This window comes from Falco rusticolus, chromosome 3 (genome assembly GCF_015220075.1).
Source record: "Falco rusticolus isolate bFalRus1 chromosome 3, bFalRus1.pri, whole genome shotgun sequence".
Lineage (NCBI taxonomy): Eukaryota > Metazoa > Chordata > Aves > Falconiformes > Falconidae > Falco > Falco rusticolus.
In genome coordinates, this window is record NC_051189.1 from 76428630 (window position 1) to 76447568 (window position 18939).

The 18939-nt window shown below is 37.6% G+C and overlaps 1 protein-coding gene across 2 annotated transcripts in view; it reads left to right on the plus strand.

Moving 5' to 3' along the window:
* GALNT1 (polypeptide N-acetylgalactosaminyltransferase 1) overlaps positions 1 to 18939 on the plus strand; it is a 92480-nt gene that overhangs the window by 36181 nt on the left and 37360 nt on the right. For both annotated transcript variants that reach the window (XM_037379979.1, XM_037379980.1), the window contains exons 3-4: positions 11120 to 11349; positions 18055 to 18229. In XM_037379979.1, the coding sequence (XP_037235876.1) occupies positions 11211 to 11349; positions 18055 to 18229 (314 nt within the window). In that variant the 5' untranslated portion in view covers positions 11120 to 11210. The remainder of the gene's footprint in view (positions 1 to 11119; positions 11350 to 18054; positions 18230 to 18939) is intronic.

The window sequence follows — 18939 nt, forward strand, 5'->3', positions numbered from 1 at the left end:
AGATTAGTGTTCTTTTTAGTTCAGTCAGCTGGTAAAAACTGAGTTTGCAGTTTGACATTTTAATGTGGAACTTCTAATAAAATTTGGAAGTAAATTTGATTTTCTGAACTAAGCAGAAACATTATAAAGGAAGATGGAGAATATGAGCATTGAGAATGGGAAAAGCTTGCTGTATTTTTACTTCCACGTAGTCTAATCTAGTGCTTGTTATTTGTTAAAGAAGATTGTTCGCAATAGTAAATCTTAATTTTTTCCAGTAAGAATTTGAACTCTAAAAGAAGTTGTGTCAGCTAGCCTATTCTACTTATAGCTCATCTTGCACCTGTGAGATGATTTTAAATAGTTCTTGAATTGTGTGATTTCTTGATTATTAGAAATTCTTGACTGCTGCATGCATTTGATCTTAGTGAATCTATGCCTTGTAAGGCCAAGTGATGCTTCTTTTGGCTGGAAGCCTTCAGGCTGTGTTACATCATGTCACAAACTTGAATATCTAAAATACGTGGAGGTGTTCACAGGTTTTTGTTGCAGACAGCAAATAGTATACTAATAGCCTGATCTCTACTACTGTGACACTATCCCATTGTAATATAAATTTTGGGTAGTTCAGCTTTTTATTTCTTAAAAAGAGCCTTGGAACCACCATTTAGTTCTAATAAGGAAACTAAAATTAGTTTTAAAAAATCTGTTTCTTCTGAGTAATAATGAACTTGCAAGGTCTGTAGCTCACATGACAGAATTGTTTTTCTTGAGGAAATTGAGGTCTTCACCTAGAACACCTGTACTGATGTGACCTGTATTTTCCTCTTCCAGCCCTGTAGTGTTGGGGTTGGAAGTCCAACTAGCACAGCTCATCAGGGATTTATTAAATGTTGGAGTCACTTTACAGCTCTGGGATGCTGATTGGCAGGAGTGTTGCTTGTACTGAAAAAGCTAAGTGCTGGGTCACCAACTGTGACTCTTCCAAAAAGAAAAAACAAAGAAAATCCTACCTCAACCTATTAGGCAAAGGGTAGTAGAAAGCTTGAGTAAGTCTTACTGATGCATCTTCAGCCATTAATTACTATATGCTGGGGATTTAGGAGCTTGATACATTGCTAGCACTGACGTTAAAATCCTCTCTTGCTGCTGTTGGTAACAATTGCATGTTGTCTTCACGCTGCCTGTGATACCGATGAAAATACTGTCTGTATTCTCTAGCTGGCTGTTATTCTTAAGTCAAGCACACTCAGTAGCGCTCCCAGAGTGCGTATGTGAAGTAGCTGTGGCTTTGAAGAGGAGTGTTTATTCTGTCAGCATCTGAGGCATCAGTAGCCCAACTTAAGACTGCAGTTGCTTCAGGAAAAGAAATAACTGTCTATCAGCTTATAAATCTACTTTCCTAAAAGGATTGCCTGTTCTGTAGCTGTCACGAGAGGCAATGTCTGCTGTTCAGTGTAAGAAGGAAAAGACCTGAATAATGGAGTTTTGAACCTGCCTGCCAGTACTGTTAATACCCAATAACTTAATGACTGTGCAAAAACTTCCTGCTGTTGACTTCAAGGTACTATATATCTGTGTATTCATTTCATCATGTTGTAATTAAATTGAACTAATGATGTACTTCTAATATTTGAAGCAGTACTGTAAAAATGTGTAAGGTTTTTTTTGTATAGGATTGGCATTATTAAATAACGTATACTATTATGACCAGTGAACAATCAGAAGTATATTTTAAATCTCAAAGCAGTTGAGAGAATGGAATTGTCTGTAGAATCCCTGACTAAGTCTATTTTTAAACAATTTTCATTCAACCTGGAGAGCAGACAGAAAACCTAAAATGTTGCCTCAGTCATTTGAAAGCTACTTTAAAGTCATGGGAGTCTAGCAAATCTCAGCTGTTTATATGAGTACAGTAGTCTTTGCACTTGTATTTTTGGTTTCCAAAATTTAGCTATCTTCTTGAGCTTTTGTGTTTACAGTGATATTCTGAGAGGCAATATTTGTCTCCCTCCTGGATCTATTTATTTTTTTCTTGAATAGCAAAAATTCTTGTAAAAGAGAATGTAAATCCAAAATTTGTGGATTAAATTGTTTTTTAACTTTTGATTAAAATATTCTTCATCCGGTCCTTTAAAACCTTGCCTATTGCACTTTCTCTCTGCAAGCAACACTGGGTTCTCTTAAAGTCAGTCGGAAAAGTATTGGCTACAGCTGGGGGGAAAAAGTAACTTAAGCAGCTTTTCAGAGACTTTCATTTGAGGAGTTCTGTGAATAATTTTTTATTCTCAGAAACAATCTATTGGGAGAATTTTATTCCTTCTAAAAGGCTAACAAACAACAACAACAACAAAAAAACCCACCCAAAACCAAACACCCCAAACACAGAGCTCGTATGGAGGAGTTTTATGAAAAAGATCTGGCATCTACATTTGCTTCTGGAAGTGATATATTTAGGCCTTTTCACTTGTGTTCATTACTCTCCTACGAATTCCAGGCTGGAAGAGGAGGAGTAGAAGGGGCCATCTGGATCACTGTGTCCAGTCCCCTGCAGTGGTCTCTTACAAATCCACAGGGCTCTGCTCTGAAACATCTCGTTTGCTAAACACATAGCTCTCCCTTTGTCCTTGCCTTGTGCTTCGTACAATGGTTTCTGGTTTTATGTCTAAGAATACCTAAATGATGTATCCAAAAATCTCATTGGCCTTTTATCCATGACTGGATGACAGTGGCAGCTCAGTGTTACTGTTATGAGCATTTGCTTTATTGAAACTCTTCAGCTGAGAGCAGTTACATGCTCCGGTGCATACTATTGAACATACTTTATTAAATGTTATCTTGATTCTGTTATTCCAGTCCACAAACCCATCTTTCTTCATACCTTATCACTTGTTCCTTTTTAATGGCAACAGGTCTTAAGATTGCCCATCTAGATCTAGCACCAAGGTTACTAAAGAAAACAGTTGTTAGATTATTGAAAGTCCATTCTCATCAGCCTATGAAGTTGGTTTTTTAATAAATCTTTAGTTGTTTATCCACATTATTTTTTGTATTAGTCCTGATCTTCCTCACCTTAAATAACAATTTGCCTGTGGGAGCTACATTTAAAATGTTTTGCACTAGCTGATAGCAGTAACTTATATCTATAAAACAATCAATTATGGATTGAATGAAATTTACACTGTCCTAATTTTATCAAAATTGTATTTCTTTTTTATTACACTTCTGGTCTGCTTACATCTCTGATCATTCACTTGGTCTGTTATAGAAACATTTGCAGTATTTATATACTGTATTAATTACTATTCTAATGTATAGTATGTTAATGCCGTATTAATATACTTTATTATATTAAACTAAGCATGTATGTCTGAACAACTTGCTGTCCTTTTAAATGCCCTTGAATTTATGCCTGTTTTAGGCAGTAAATTACCAGACTCTTCTGCTATCACACCTTGAAATTTCACGTGGCAGTTCTTTCTGGGCTCTACTGAAGGGATTATACAGGCTGTCCTGGTTTTACCAGAGTAGGTGGTCTCAGTTGGTTTTGCTTCCTCTTGGGTTTGATCATTTCCATTCTTTGTCCCTGTTGCAATTAATTTTCACATATTTCATCTTTATTAAATGGAGGTAAACCATATTTCTTGTATAGCTAGTATTTGGATCATACTAGGTAGTTATTAATCTGCAACTTATTATTTTTATTTGAGTAGTGCTGATTAGGAAGAGAATCAGGAAGGACTGTGTAGTAGTGGGAGCTACTTGAAAGTGTTGACCAAATGCTTGCTTGATTTCTTGAAAATTTTAAGATTTAATCAAGATAGTACATACTACTTACAAACTCATTTGAGAAACTGCTAAGCAATAATTTGCAAAATGATAAATTGTTTTCAGAAGTTAAATGATTGTAGTTAAGAGGTTTCTGAAAAGTGTAGGTACCAAAATAGCAGTGTCTTTTAAATTTTCTTGCAGTAACTGAAAGAAGAGCTTGGATTTGAAAGTGTTTTTTCTGAATTTAGAAATGTTATTTCCTCACTATGTATCTGTAGAAGTAGTATTAGAACTAGTCATAAAAATTTAGAGGTGAAGTAAAGACTACTTAGATAAGAAGGTCCCTTCCAACCCGAATTATTCTATGGTTCTGTGATTTTACACTGGAAGAATCCGAGGTTCAAGAGCACAGTGACTTAGTTCTATACACTTTGACAGAGTTGTGGATGGAGTACATACCTGTTGTTCAATTTTTGGCATTGCTTTTCTATGTGATGAGCAGGATTTTCATCTCATAAGAGCTTCTACTTTTATAAGCATATTTATGCATTTTAATTTAACTGGAGAAAGGCCTTTATGAACCAATAAATTCAGCTTCTGTGTGAAGTTCATCCTTGTTTTTCAAGTGTAGTCAGCTAATCCTATGTTTCTATTTTACTCCTCCTTCATTCCAAGGCCCACCAGTTTTAGAAACTTAACTGATGAGGTTTTTCAAATGGTCAATTTAAAAAATTGACTTATGAATTGAAAATTCACTTCTAATTAATTGGAAGTTCAGTCTTCCTACACAGACCAAGAAGAATAGAAATTGATGTTATTCACCTACATTTCTCAGATTTTTCTGAAGAGTAGGCTTGCTTTTAATGAATTAATGTCATACTGCTCAGACTAGTATGATCTGTTTTCTCTCATCACTTGTTCAGAACTTACTGTTTCTGAATCGTACCGAACAGATGACTTTTGAATACTAAAACCTTTCAAAATCCATCAAATGAGTGTAGGCCAATGAAGAGTACTTCTGTGTTAATTTCTGAGCAGAAGAGAGTACTGGCATTCTTGAGCTCATGAATATTTTTTTGCCTGATGAAATTTACCAGGTGTGTTTGTGTTTCTGTGAAGAAGCCAAAGAATACACCTGTTTTGCATAGTGATGGGTTGACCCTCTGATTCAAATGGTATTTTAAATTTGCTTTTGTAGCATTGAAACTAGGCAATGCTTTATTTGTCCTCAAATAGACCTATTTACTGATGAGCTGATGGTAATGAGCTCTCTGCAAAGCACTAATAATTTAACAGAGCATGTGCCAGTTAAAAGAAACCAACCCAAGCATCATCACAGTAGAAAAACTACTTCAGAAACCTGAGTCTAGTCGCTTCTGTTCTCAAATAGAGACATACTAAACTAGATAGGCCTCATTAATAGTTCAGATATATGAAGTTTTAGACAATACTCAATGCCAATTTGCGTTTGCTTCATTTTTCAGAAGTTTGTTCAAAAATCCATACATATGCCTAATATGTTACCTTAGAGTATGCCAGTATTTTCTCCCTCATTACTAAATGGACTGAGGAGCTGAAAATTCAATTTTGTGTAGGCCATCAATCTTTTCTTATATGCTGTTCAGTTAATTGCTTTCCATTTTGTTTAAATTGATATTAATGGCTTAGAAATAGCAAATGTGCCAGGATCTTGATGAACCCTTACTTTGTGCCAACTTCTGTTTATTCATATCTGCAAGTTTGGAAAGCAAACTTTACATCAGCTTTTTCAGTGCCACATCCAGTGTAGGATCCTGATTTCATTGAATAACAGCAATGAAGTCCTGTGTCAAGTCTGTTACAAAGTCGTATTGAAGACTGATTACTAGTGTAAATAAAGATGAAGTTGGTCCAAAGATAAAAATGACTCAATAGTCACGTGTCGTATTGAAAAGACTAAGCATTTTTTTCAATGCCAACTGTGTTGGTAAGAGAGGTGGTAAAGTGAAACAATGCACATTATAAGACCAGTAATTTTAAAGATGACCTTCTTCTATAGTGTATCATGGATTTTGTCGGAGGGGGGAATCACTTGACCTTCAGAAGTAACAAGACTTGAACATAGCCATTTTTCCTCCTTTCAGTTTATTCTTGCCAAGTTACAGCCTCTCTTTCTACTTCCAAGGTGTTTTTAATACTACTTTTACTTCCATGGTGTAAAGGTTTTGTGGTCTATTATCCAGTATATTGAAGGGAGGAAAAATGCCTGGTTTGGCAAAAATCTTCAGTGTTATTACATTACTCAGTAGCAAAGGCAATTATTAAACCAATGCCTTTTGGGATTATTGCTGTGGTTACCGGACTTGTTTATAGGTGCAGTTGGCTTTCTTTGCTGTAAGAACACACTAATTCATATTAAACTCGCTATCAGGCTCTAAAGGTTTCTTTCTGCAGAACAGCTTCCTAGCCTCTTGTCATCCAGTCCAAATGGATAATAAGGTTATTCAGTGCTGGGTACAGGACTTTGTACTTGGATTTGTTGCACTTTGTGAGGTTTTCAACCCAACTGTTTTTCTAGCCCTTGGGTGTCACAAGGATTGGCCACCCAGGGCTATTCCAGGATACTGTTTCAGGGAATCATCTGCATGCTGCACCCCCAGTGGGGTGTCACCAGCAACCTTGCGGAGCATGCATTTGTTCCTGTCCCCCAGGTTCTCGGTAAAGATGCTAACCAGCATCAGCTCTAGTTTTGACGTCTGAAAGATGCCACTGGTGAATGTGTCACCTGGATTTCGTACTGCTGGTCAAAACCCATGCAGCCTGCTGTTCCAGCTGGCAGTCCACCCACCTCATAGCCCACTTCTTCATGAAGATCATGCCTTGTTCAGTTCTGACAAAGTACTCTGGAAGACTGTCATCACAGTCCTTGTTAAAGGCAAGGTAAACGATATTCACTGATCTTTCCTTGCTCACCAAACCAGTCCTCTCCTTACTGCAAGCTGCCAGGTTGGTCAAGTCCTTGGTGAATCTGTGCTGTCTGTTCCCAGTTGCCACACACACCCCACCCCACCCTCTTTTTTTCTCTTTTTTTTTCTTTTTTTTTTTTGTTTGTTTGTGGATATAGATTCCAGGAGGATTTGTTCCGTAATCTTTTCAGGGACTGTAGTGACACTGACTAGAAGGTGGTTCTCTAGACTCTTCCTTCTTGATGATAGCTTTTTTTTTTTCCTAATCCTGAGGCAACTCTGGATCACTGTGACTTGTCAGAGATGGTAAAGAATGACCCTACAATAGGATCAGTCTGCTTTTTGGGCAGATCTGGGGGACCCAATAACAAAGGAGTCGCACTGAGTATCTTAGCATTTCCCACACCCATTGTCACCAGGTCTGCTGCCCCCCCAACAGCAGTGGATCTGCGTTACTCTTAGCCTTGCTTTTGCCATCATCCTTACAGGTGCCTTGTTGCTGCTCTCGTTTCTTCTGAACTTGAACTGCAGGGTTCATTGAGTACCTCCCTACACTCTCAGGAGGTTTCTTTATTCCTCTAAAGTAGCTCTGCTTCCACCTTCTGTGTGCTTCACAGAAGTAGTGTAAGAGCCCTTCCGTGATGCTGCTGGCCTCACTTTGTCACTGAGATCCTGGCCAGCAGCCCTCATTCCTCAAAGCAGGTCCTGTGGCCTTAGAGGCCTGCCTTTGACACTAGCCGTGCAGCCAAGTATTGACAGGCTGTGTGCGCTCCTGCCTGAATCTTGCCCTCTCACTGCAGCAATTGAGGAGAGCAGTGTCTGGGTCTCATGCCTGCTGATCTCTACCCTTCCAAGCTCTGCAGTTACTGCTCATATGCTCAGGTTCGCACCTGGTAGTATCATTGATTCACACATGAAGGAACAGGCAAGGAATGGTTGTCTAAGAGCTGAACTTGAGCAGACTCATCAGTCTTTCAACAGCATCCCAGGCAGTGTAACTGTTCTGGAAATGCATGGCTGCAGACTTTCCTTCTGTTGCCACAAGTCACTAATTTCACCACCTTGGGGACTCAGCCACCACCTTGGGAGTGTCCATCCACTTATCCTTTGAGTGCAATGCCTACCTGTCTCTTCTTCCTTGCATCATGGTGCTCAGACTTGTGGCACTGCAAGGTCTCTGCAAATGCATCTACCAATTGGTCACCCTTGTTCATGCTGTACCGGTGTGCTCACGTTGTCCTGTAGCCCCTTCCATTGAAGAAGCAGCTTCTCAGGCAGAGCACCGCTCCCACGAGTGAGGCCACCACCATCACTCCAACACCAGCTTACAGCCCAAGCCCTGCATGGTAGAGCTGTCTTTCTGGAGCTCTTTCTGGGTCAAGGCTCTGGCATTCTAAGAGCAGTTGCTTCAGCAGAGTTTCTGGGCCCTTCTGCTTCACTGCTGTGCTGCCTGAATTCTGCTGGTACGCAGACAGTGGAAGTGCTGTCTCAAAAAACAGTGGTAAAATTACAGTGTGATTACAGTGTAACTTGTGAGATGGTCAACAGCCCAGTGGAGTGAGAGCCTTTGTCTAAAGGGCCTTATCAATGGTCCATCAGTGTGTGTGAATTGAAAAAGCAGTGTGCAAAGTAAGTTTTGCATTGCTGTCTCTTACTCACTCCCTGAACCCTCAAAGGATTCAAAGGGTTCAGAAGGTGTCTCTTTCACATTTCACTGAACTCTCAAAGGAATTTTCTTGCATTAGAGGCAGATATAGTGCCAGCCAATGTATTTTAAAACACTTCATATAGTTGGTATTTTTATGGACAGAAAGGTGTAGGTTACAGTTCTACCAGTGTCTTGCTAGCCTGAGGACCCCTAAGCACTGTGCTCCTGTGTGTTTTATACTTTCTTTTATAGCCTAATATCTCACAAGTCTGAACTTACTATTTTTAATTAGCAGTTGTTTTCTTTAACTGCAAGCAGGGTGGTGGTATGACTTTTTGCCAGATCATTTCTATAGTATGTCGAATTAGAGCAAAAGAAGAAAGCTATTGTATGGAGAATTTAAGTACTGTCTTACCATGTCAAACAGATTTTATTTGTATACAGTACTTGTTTTTGCCAGTGGTTGATAGTGTATATCATGGGAAGAGAACAGGGGAAACTGTAATGACACTTCCTCACTGTGCTCTCCTAGTGTGCAGTGACTTGAGAGTCGCAGTCAGGGACTGCCTGAAGTAGGGGTGAGGGCTGGATATTTAATAGCTGATGAATAGACTTGCAGTGCTGGCAGTGTACTGTGGCAGGCAGTTCCCCTAACGTAACTACACGTTGTGGGGACTACGTTCCTTTTGGTTTTTAATGTCTTTCTGCTAAATTCACTTGATTTCTGCCAATATAAGAAGTAGGAGTAACAGGCAACAGTTATTCTCTGTTTATCTCCATGCAGCCTTTGATGTTATAGACCTGCCACTTGATTTGGGTTACATCTTTTCCAGACGAGAAGAATGCTATTGTCTTCACTTACATCTTGTGATGAAGCTATTGTCTTCATCCTTTTGCCCTTCTGACTTGTCCTTTCTAACCCTTCTATATCCTTTTTGAAATTATAAGACTGGATGTTCATCCAGCGCTTGAGACAGCAGATACTGTGTAATGGCATAGTGGTGGTTTGGTTTCTGTTCTTCGGTTAGTAGTCTGTAACAAATTATTTTTCTTTCACTGCTGCTGATCACCAGTGCTTATAGTGCAACTCCAAGATCCAGAGTTCAGGCCCACTTGTGTCTATTTAAAAACCCAAACAACCAATCCCTAGGATTTTTTTCTTAACATACTTCACTTAGTGTTTCGTAGTATAACTTCACCTGCTATTTTACCATCAAGTTGTTACTTACAGATACTTCCGCAGTTCCTAATTTTATATAGTCATCCCTGTATACCAAAACTATATAGATGCAAACTGAGATTATCCCAAACAAAACTCTTTCTTGGCATGTGGTGCACACCTATGCAGGAAGCAGAGGGATATATGCCCTTCCAGTCTTGTACAACTGGAAAGCTATAGGCTCCTACGCTACTATGCCATCCAAACCTATACCACTTAAGTGTATAGGGATGCATGGAGACATGAGTGTCTCTCCTGCAAAGAAGAATAAGCTGTATTTACAAGGGGGATGTCATAGTATTTTCACTCAAGAAGCGTGTGTGTGTGAGAGTGAGGAATCAAATTATGACAATTAGATACTAAAGAAATGGTAGTCTTAACGATGCAGTTTTTTGGTGAGGTTTTTGCATAATCGTGGTTTATGATTAAAGTTTTCCTTTCCAATAAATTCTTCAGTCTAGGCTGAAAGCATGTAAGAGAAGCTGTGTGTATGTCAATTTTCAAATCCTAGTGTGGTTTTGAAGAGTGTTATTTCTATGTATTTTCTAAGTTAGGAATATCTCATATCTGGTTTTAACTAGTAAGCTATTCCAATTGGGAAATACTTTGGGAGTACTTTGAAACATTTCAGCACTGCTGGGGAACCTTTTGGTTAAAAAAATAAAAAAAATGTAAATAAATTATCATATTTTAGTGTAAGTGAACAAGCTCCAAGTTCTTCTTGACTCTGCCCTACCCACCTGTCAGTCATGGAAAAAAAGCAGTCCTTGTAACAAAATTTGCTTGTAGTTTCAGTAGGAAAAAAGATAATTTCAAAGGCTGGCATTCTAAAATTTTAATGTATGCATGTCGAAAAATATATAAAAGATTGTTTTATAAGAATTTAAACTATTAAGCATCAGAATTATATAGTTGACACCTTTAGCTTTGAATGCCTAGTAAGTGATCACAATAGCTTGCAGGTACTTGCTTCACTTTACTTACTGTTTAACTTTACCAAAAGGGGTGTTTATTTTTGGTTGGCTGAAAGCAAAGCATTTTTCTTTGTGATGTAGGTGCAATATGCCATTAGACTCCATGTAAAATACAGGCATTTGTAGACTAGTGTTCCTAGTGATGAGCCCAGAAGGTCAGAGTGTACTACATGGGAGGAGCATGAGGAATATTAGCCATGGGCTTCATGCAGCACAGATTGATACCCTGCTTTCTGAGATGTTCCTGATTTGTCATTTGTCATTCATTTAGCTTGTTCTGATTTCCAGAGGATCCAGAGAGTTCCTTTTAATTTCATTATATGTGCCTGCCTACCCTCTTCTCCCGTGGCTCAGCAGAGCACTCTGTTTTAGTCACTCGTTCTGTTTCAAAGGACTAGAATAATGCTGCTTTAATTGACCCTATTCCCTTAATCTCATTGGCGTGCATAGAGGATTCATTTTGATACATACAGCATTTGGTAATTAAATAGTTACATTTAAAAAGTAGATAAAAATTCTGCCTTTAGCTGCTGGCCTCAGGTAACTTTTTGTGACTTTTTTCTTTTTCTTTTTTTTTTTCCAGATACAGAACGTGGCCTCTCAAAGTGGATTAAAGCAACTTGTTGATATTTTTATTTATACTTTTTTTATTTTTGTATTTGACTTAAAGTGCCATGAAAAAATTTGCATATTGCAAGGTGGTCCTTGCCACCTCTTTGGTTTGGGTCCTTCTGGATATGTTTCTATTGTTGTACTTCAGTGAATGCAACAAATGTGATGAGAAAAAAGAACGAGGCCTGCCTGCTGGAGATGGTAAGTTTTCTGCCTGAGTAATCTTTAAATTGTGCTCATGTAAAATTGCACTCCTTTTAAACGTTTGATTTTTTTGCCCCAACAATATAGCATTGCATCAGCATTCAGATGTTGCTAAATGTTCAATGTTTGTTTGAATGAAATAAGCACGTTGCTGAGATGTATGTTACAGATTTAAATACTTAAGATGTAGAATTCTAAGCATGAATGTGTATGGAAAAATAATAAAACTGTGCAACAGCAAGCTGTTTAGGAATGTGAGCTATGTTAATATAGTCTAAAGCATGTTCTAAATTTCCAGCAGTGAGGAAGCAAAGGCATTGTTAACTTCACTAGACTTGGTAGTAAAACAGGCCAAACCAATGACCACACTTACTTGTGCCCTGGCCCTGCCACAGTGCACACCACACCACTGTCCACCCCCCTACAAAAAAGCCCACAACCAAGCCCCAAACAAAACCACAAAACCCCACCTAAGCCAAAATTTAACTGACTATAGCAATAAAGGACAGTGAATGTTGTAATGAAAATAAATATATGAAAATAACTAGAATAAACTTGCATGTAAAAGTGACAAATATGGGGGGTATATACACATATATACACACATACTTATGTACTTAACTTTTCCTTTGAAGTGAGAGCCGTATTATTCAGTACTAAAGATCTTCAGATAAGATTTAGGTTTTGTTAACTGACATGGTAGTTTTTGGGTACCGGTTAGATGAGCTGAATGAGGTTTTTTTGGAAAGCCAGTACCATTCACGTTGCCAGCTTTATTTCAGGGAGGCCTTCATAGCTGATCACATGGGATAAAGAGCTGGTGTAGGGAGACTTCTCATCTCTACCATGTCTCAGCACAAGTATTTAGAACTGCAGGCACCTGCTGCCTCTAGTTCATTTGTGAAGCATCTAATTTTGTAGTTATGGGGGTCTCTCCCACAGGGAGAGCTGTGTTTGTATGTTTCGCTGCTGCTGTAGGAAACTTAATCAGTGATGCTCAATGTTAAGTCTGATCAGCCAATTGTACTTTAGATTAATTAATGCTTTCCATCACAAAAACATTTTCACCTGTTCACATCTGGTATGGACAACTTTGACCTTCTTGGGAAATTTTCTGAAATGTTTTAAGAACCCTATTGCTCTGTTATAGAATAACTCTGGGAACATGCTTAGGAAATGTTAGTTTTGTTGTAGTTTTTTTCCCCCATGATGAAAACAAGCCAATAAATCTCCACAGGGAAACACAATGTATAGGAAATGCGGAATTTCTGTGCTTAGTACCTCTGAACAGTAGTTTCCACAGCTGCATGCAAACATTTTATAGAGGTTCTAGTTCACTTGAGTTTTGCAGAAAGGGCATAAATTTTCAGCTGTTTGCATTTCATCTTCCGGGTTTCTTTTTCAGTAAGTGGAAAAGAAAGTGAAAAGAAAATTAATTAGGGTTCTGTAGAAAGTATGTCTTTTATAGGAACTCAGTCTTCCTTTTTTTTACCTCTCCCCCTCCGCCCCCACCCCCAAAGTTGGGAATTTTTTTTTTACATCAGAGTGTAAGATGATGACTGATACTGTGGTGGTAAGGAATGAGTCTACTTTTCAGGTTCCCACAAAGTTTTTACATGATGCTAAGGAGATAACTTACATCAGGCTTCTTTAGAATTGCAACAGGATTTTTTTCTGCTTTTGGCAAACAGCAATTGTAGTCAATATATAAATCAAACTTGGTTTGATATATGAAGGTGTGGAAAGTTCAGATGACTTTACACAAAGTCATTGGGGGGGATCCTTCAGGTGAGGGAAGATCTGCAGTTTTTAAAGCTTATAACTTTCCCTATGCAACATGAGTTTTACTTAGCTGAGTACAGCCTTCATTCTGGCCTTTCCCTAACCTGTGTGTATTAAACTCCTTTAGCTTTTTAATATCTTATAGTTGGCTTGTAAACAAACAAACAAAAAACCCCAAACCAACCGACCAAACAAAACCTTGTGTATAGTTTTGTATATTTGTCTTGTTTTTTTAAACAGCTAACTTTTCTTAAGGTATGTGCAGAAATATGTCTGCTAGAAACTGTGGTTGTAGTTGACACTGTGGCACTTATTTTTACCCAGTTGCATGCCTGATCTTAGATATTCCTGCTTGTACCGGTAGTTTACTGACTAGAGTCTGTAGTGGATTTATTCCCACTCAGAATGGCTAGAATTTTCTCAGATAACATTGAAGTTATTTTTTCTGTTAAGCTTTTATCAAAATCTGCTTTTGCACTTCACATTTCACCCCCCCTTCATTTCCATAATTGATTTAGTTTTCTTGATTCAGCATAAATTATGTAAGTGTTCTGAATTTAATAGTCTCTTGTCTGTGTCACTCTGGTATATAGCTTCTCTTTGCAATTCGTGGAAGAATTCCATGGCATTTAATGAACCTACTTGACATATGAGTTAAGTTTTTCTGAAGAGTTTGTAAGTTTATTTTAGGCTATGCTCGCCTAGTTGGAAAGATTTGTCTTTAGATATTTCAGCAGGAGCAAAGGATTTTGAGCATAATTTTGGACAGTTCAGGCTTTTTTGAAGTTACAAGGATGTTTTCCTTAGGTTTCTAATACAGAAAATGAAGGGAGTTTCTTTTATCAGAATGAGACTTAAGAGCCGTGGTCTAAATTGCCTTTGGGAAAAAAATTTCTCCTAGGTATTGATGGCATAGGATAGTAGCATCTTAAATTGTGAGCTTCAGCTTATGCATCTAATATTGGATTGTATGTATACCACCGTTACATTTTACAAATTGCTCAAAATAAGTAGTAAAGGAATGTGGATCTGTGGAAAAATGTACGTACATGATTATGGGGAAATGTAAGATGAGTGGGATAAAGGTCCTTGTGTCCACTATCAGAGAGGTGTTGAGGGTTGGTAGTTGAAATGATGCAAATGTGGAGATGAGGGGACAAAAGGTGATATGGAAAAGGAACAAGCGCTTACCAGGCTGTGAGCGAGAGAGCTGAGATGAAGATGTTTCTGGAAAAGGGGGCCTGGCATGGAGTCTGGGTGGTACAGGTCTGGGGAACTAAAGTGATACCAGAGGAGGAGTAGTTACAGTCTAGTGACTGTAATTGTGTGGGATGGTTTGGCAGTAGGCTCCCAGCCCCTCCACCATGGCGGAAGACAACAAGGGTAGCTTTGGGAGGCAGCCTGCGGAAACGGGATCAGAACATCTAGCAGTGTTGATTCCAGCATCAGTCTTGGGAGCTGGGAAGGGAGCCTGTGTTTGTCCTGGCTGGTACTGCTGCTCGCTCTTCTCCCCGCTGTGACCACTCCAGATAGGTGGGAGTAGGTTGGGGAAAGCTCTCCTCAGTGCTCAACCCAGTTTGTCCCACCTATTCTGAGCTACCCAGTTGACCTGGATGGTGTATATCCCTTGCCCAAACTGTCACAGATTTTCTTTCTATTGGTATAGCCTCTGGGTAGTGGCTCCCTTTTTATAATTCCTGATGGTTCATCAGTCAAATTCACAAAGAGTAGCTGTTGATGGAAGGCTATTGGTGTAAGTTTAAAGGTTGTCGTGAGTTGGAAAGATAATCACAGAACCTTAGTAAGCGTCGTCCATGCTATGTAGTCGTTTTTTCTAAACCTGAAAATCATAGAATAGCTAGTTGAGCATTATTGTTTCCAGGTGGGGTTTTGACATTACAATTTAGATTTCACAGCTTGGATCAGAACTTACTGATAAGTGTAAACGAGTTCTAGACTTAAAGAAAGAGTTCAGACTGTTTTCCAACTATATAAAAAGGGACTGTTTCTGTAAACAAAAAATGCCCAGGTGGTACTGTGGTTTTACTAATAAAGTTTTTTTTGTGTAGCTCCATCTTATTTCTGTAAGAGTCCTGTATATCAGCTCAGAGGTCTTGACTTAAATGAAAATCAAATGAGTCCTTTGTTACCACAGTTACAGGCTCCCTAAAGATATGACTGCAAAGGAACTTTCAGCTTTGGCACTTGATGCAGTTTCTAAGTAAACTTCCAAACTCATCCTTTTTCCCTTTTTTTTTTTGCCTCAAATGGCATTCCAGTTATGTAATGATTAGAATCCTTGGAGGGAAAAAAATATATCTCAGACCTAGGATTGGTATTGCAAGAGTCTTGTTATCTCAGCTACTTGCTATTTACATTCTTTTCTTGGGGCAATGACAAATTTAAACTAGGACCAGCCATTTTTGTCAAGTGCCAATTAAGGCCTCATGTTCTGAATTTTGAGCTCTTTGGTAATGATGGATCTCTTAAGTTGTGACTTGGTTCTGAATATTCTCATCTGCATAAAAAATTCCTAAGAAGAAAAGTGAGCAGCTTCAAGATATAAAACACAGATTCAGTTTTTGAAAAGAGGAACTGTTCATCAAAAAAATCAGCCTAGTTCTCTAAAGGCTGAGGTGTGTCTAAGAGACAAAACTTCTCTGAGGTTTTACCTGTCCATAAAATTTGTAATTTTGGGAAAATCATGTTGGTTTGTGTTTATATGGAGCTACATGCTTTTGTGGGAAAACAGATTACCATAAATGCAGAAACCTCAGAGAAAATGGTTAACTTTTCTTGGAAAGTCATCACTGTGCCTGCACGCCAAGCTTGCTTGTCTTTGCATTTAGTGAGTTCCATAAAATATCTGTGGATCTAATTAGCTGTTGCTGGATTTTTCTGCAGAAGTGGGGGCTACTTTATTTAGGTAAAATGTGTAATCAAGTAGTATGTATTTGCTAGAGAAATTTAAAAATTCAACTGATGAATTTGTGGAATTTATACACCTGGAATCCAACTTGCTGATGTCCTCAAGTAGCATCTAACAGCAAGATCTGCAAATGTGAAAGATGTGGTTTTGGTTAATTTAGCTATTCAGTGTAACTGGTTTAGTCAAAGTTAAGAAACAACTCGGAGTGTAAACGAAACAGGAAATTATTTTTTCTTCTGAAAAGCAAATATGGTATTCACTCTTCAGAATGCTAAAAATCATGGTGACTATAACTATATTCTGATAGCTTTTGTTTAATCATTTTAGGTATGTTGAACATGCATCATTTAATCATTTTCTGTCCAAGTGAACCTATACACTAATTGCTATACACTTAATAAAAAGTTATAGTAGCCCACGTAATAAAACCAAGATGAATATCTAAAGTAAGCCCAAATAATTGACTGATTGTGTACCATACTTTTATATTACTTATCCCTCCAAAAGACAAAAATTCTAGTTTAAAAGGTTATGCAATGGCTAATCAGCAAGTTTTGATGTGGGTTCAATAGTACTTTCCTAGGAGGCAAAGATGCAAAGCAAACTGCTTGCTCATTTTAACCCCTGGTTAAAAGAGTGCCTAAGTCAGTCCGCTCAGGACCTGCTTGGACATACTCATTCTGTCAGTTTTCAGTGTATGTGTGGATGGCTGGCAGCTTCTAGAATTGTATAGCTCAACTGGAAGTCAAGGGCATTTTGGTAAAAAGAAAGCATCTCTATGGCGGGAGGATTTTCTCTGCTAAATGTTACTGTGCTAATGCAAATAGTGCAATCGCTTCAAGTACTTGAAAATGAAAGTTTCTCAAGGAACACATTGTGCTTTTAACAGATAAATGCTAAATGCAAACTAGCAAAATGTTTCAGTTATTAGTAAGAATATATATTAAGTCTTAGTGTTTCAGCAAGGATGGAAGTCTTGGGCTTTCTTTTAAATTTTATTTTTATTCTTTACACGGCGACTTGCTCTTGGCATAAGCTTTAATTACACTGTGCTGTCCTAGATGCAAATTAAAGATAACTTGAAGCTAGGCTTATTACTGAGGGCTTTGGTGCCTTTATTTTAAAATACCTCCAGTTCCTCCATTTAGATTTTAAATTACTATTTTTTTTTAATTAAAATTTGTATTCGATTTGTAAAGTAGTAATATATTTCAAATTCAGTATTCAGGCATTTAAAACATTCCAGTTCAGGAGAAAATAAATGAGTATTTGTAAAGAAAATGTAACAGGTTTTTTTAAATTATTTTTTAATTATTTGTTTTTTCACTTGTTTAAAAAAAACAAATAATACAAGAGTCTGGATTCCTTTTTTCTTTCCTGTCTCCCTCATCAGTTTGATCAGATATATGCTATTTAAGATTTCTTCGGTTTAAACATGCTAAATGTTAATGTTTCTGTTTCAAGTAGTAACATTAAACTCCAAAATGTAATGATGTTGACTAAAAATAACGTTAGTAAACCTAAGAGAAATTGTTTCTAAACTGTAAATGCCGATGTCATTCCGTCAAAATAAAAATGTTGAAATAAATATAAAGATATAATTTTACTTGAACCTTTACTAAAATCCCCATAAAGAAAAATCCAACTTTTCCTGAAAAGCTTGTGTGTGCAAGAACAATCTAGATTATAAATGTCTGTTGTTCTAGAACTTTAACAGCAAAGTCAATTAGGACATAATGCTAATAGATATAAACCCTTACTGTTTTTTCAAATGAATTGTGGTGTCCAAGAGTAGTGCATAACTACTTCTGTTAAACTCCCAAATATGAAGATTTGTTTTCAATTCCAAAACTTGGGGTGGGGGGTGGGGGGTGGGGGTGGTGTTTAGAACACTGTTATAAACAGGAGTACACACTCCTACAGTGTAAAATAAAGTATCAACAAACAAAAACAAGCATAAAATTAGTTACCAATATTTTATCTATTTTTAGTTCCAGAACCCATACAAAAACCACATGAAGGACCTGGAGAGATGGGGAAGCCTGTGGTCATTCCAAAAGAGGAGCAAGAAAAAATGAAAGAAATGTTTAAAATAAATCAATTTAATTTAATGGCAAGTGAAATGATTGCACTCAACAGATCTTTACCTGATGTCAGGTTAGAAGGGTAAGTGCTTTATGTTGTATTAAAAGTGTACTCGACTTAAATGAAGAATGTGCAAAGAATGATCCAAAACAGAGTTCAGTTCTGTAAGATCCTACTTTTGAAGTGAAAAGTAGGAGGATTTCCTGTTTATTGTGGTACTTACTTGTAAAATAAGATTGAGCAGCAGAAACCGGTTTTATTCAGTATTATTTAACTTTGAATCCGATTATGAATATGAAGCCTGTTCAGGGGAATGGAAATTAATTTGGTTGAAGGAAACAAAGTTAACTTAAGACTTGGCATTTCAGGAAAAAAAATTACTTATTTGAAAAATTCATGCACTGCTTGTAATGAGGCAAACTAAAGTTCTGAATTATATGAAATATAAAAGGTTTGATGATGAGAGAAGTACTTTAAAAATTTCTTACCTAATGAAATGTGCAAAGCCTCATTTAGTTTGTATTATAATATTTTCTAATATCCATCTGGTTTGGGTTTGATCTTGCCTTTGGAATATTGATCCTTTCAGAGCTATTTGAGTCATAAGTAATTTAAAAAGAAAATTGTAGCCTTGTTTTAAATAAAACTAAGATTGCTTTAGTCTCCTGGGGCTACTGTGGCAGGGTAGCTGATGACTCCCCCACCCTCAATCCCTCTCATTTATGAAAGGGACTCTCAAGTTAAATGAAGCTCATGAAACAAGATTTTCCCAATCAATTATCAGCATTCTC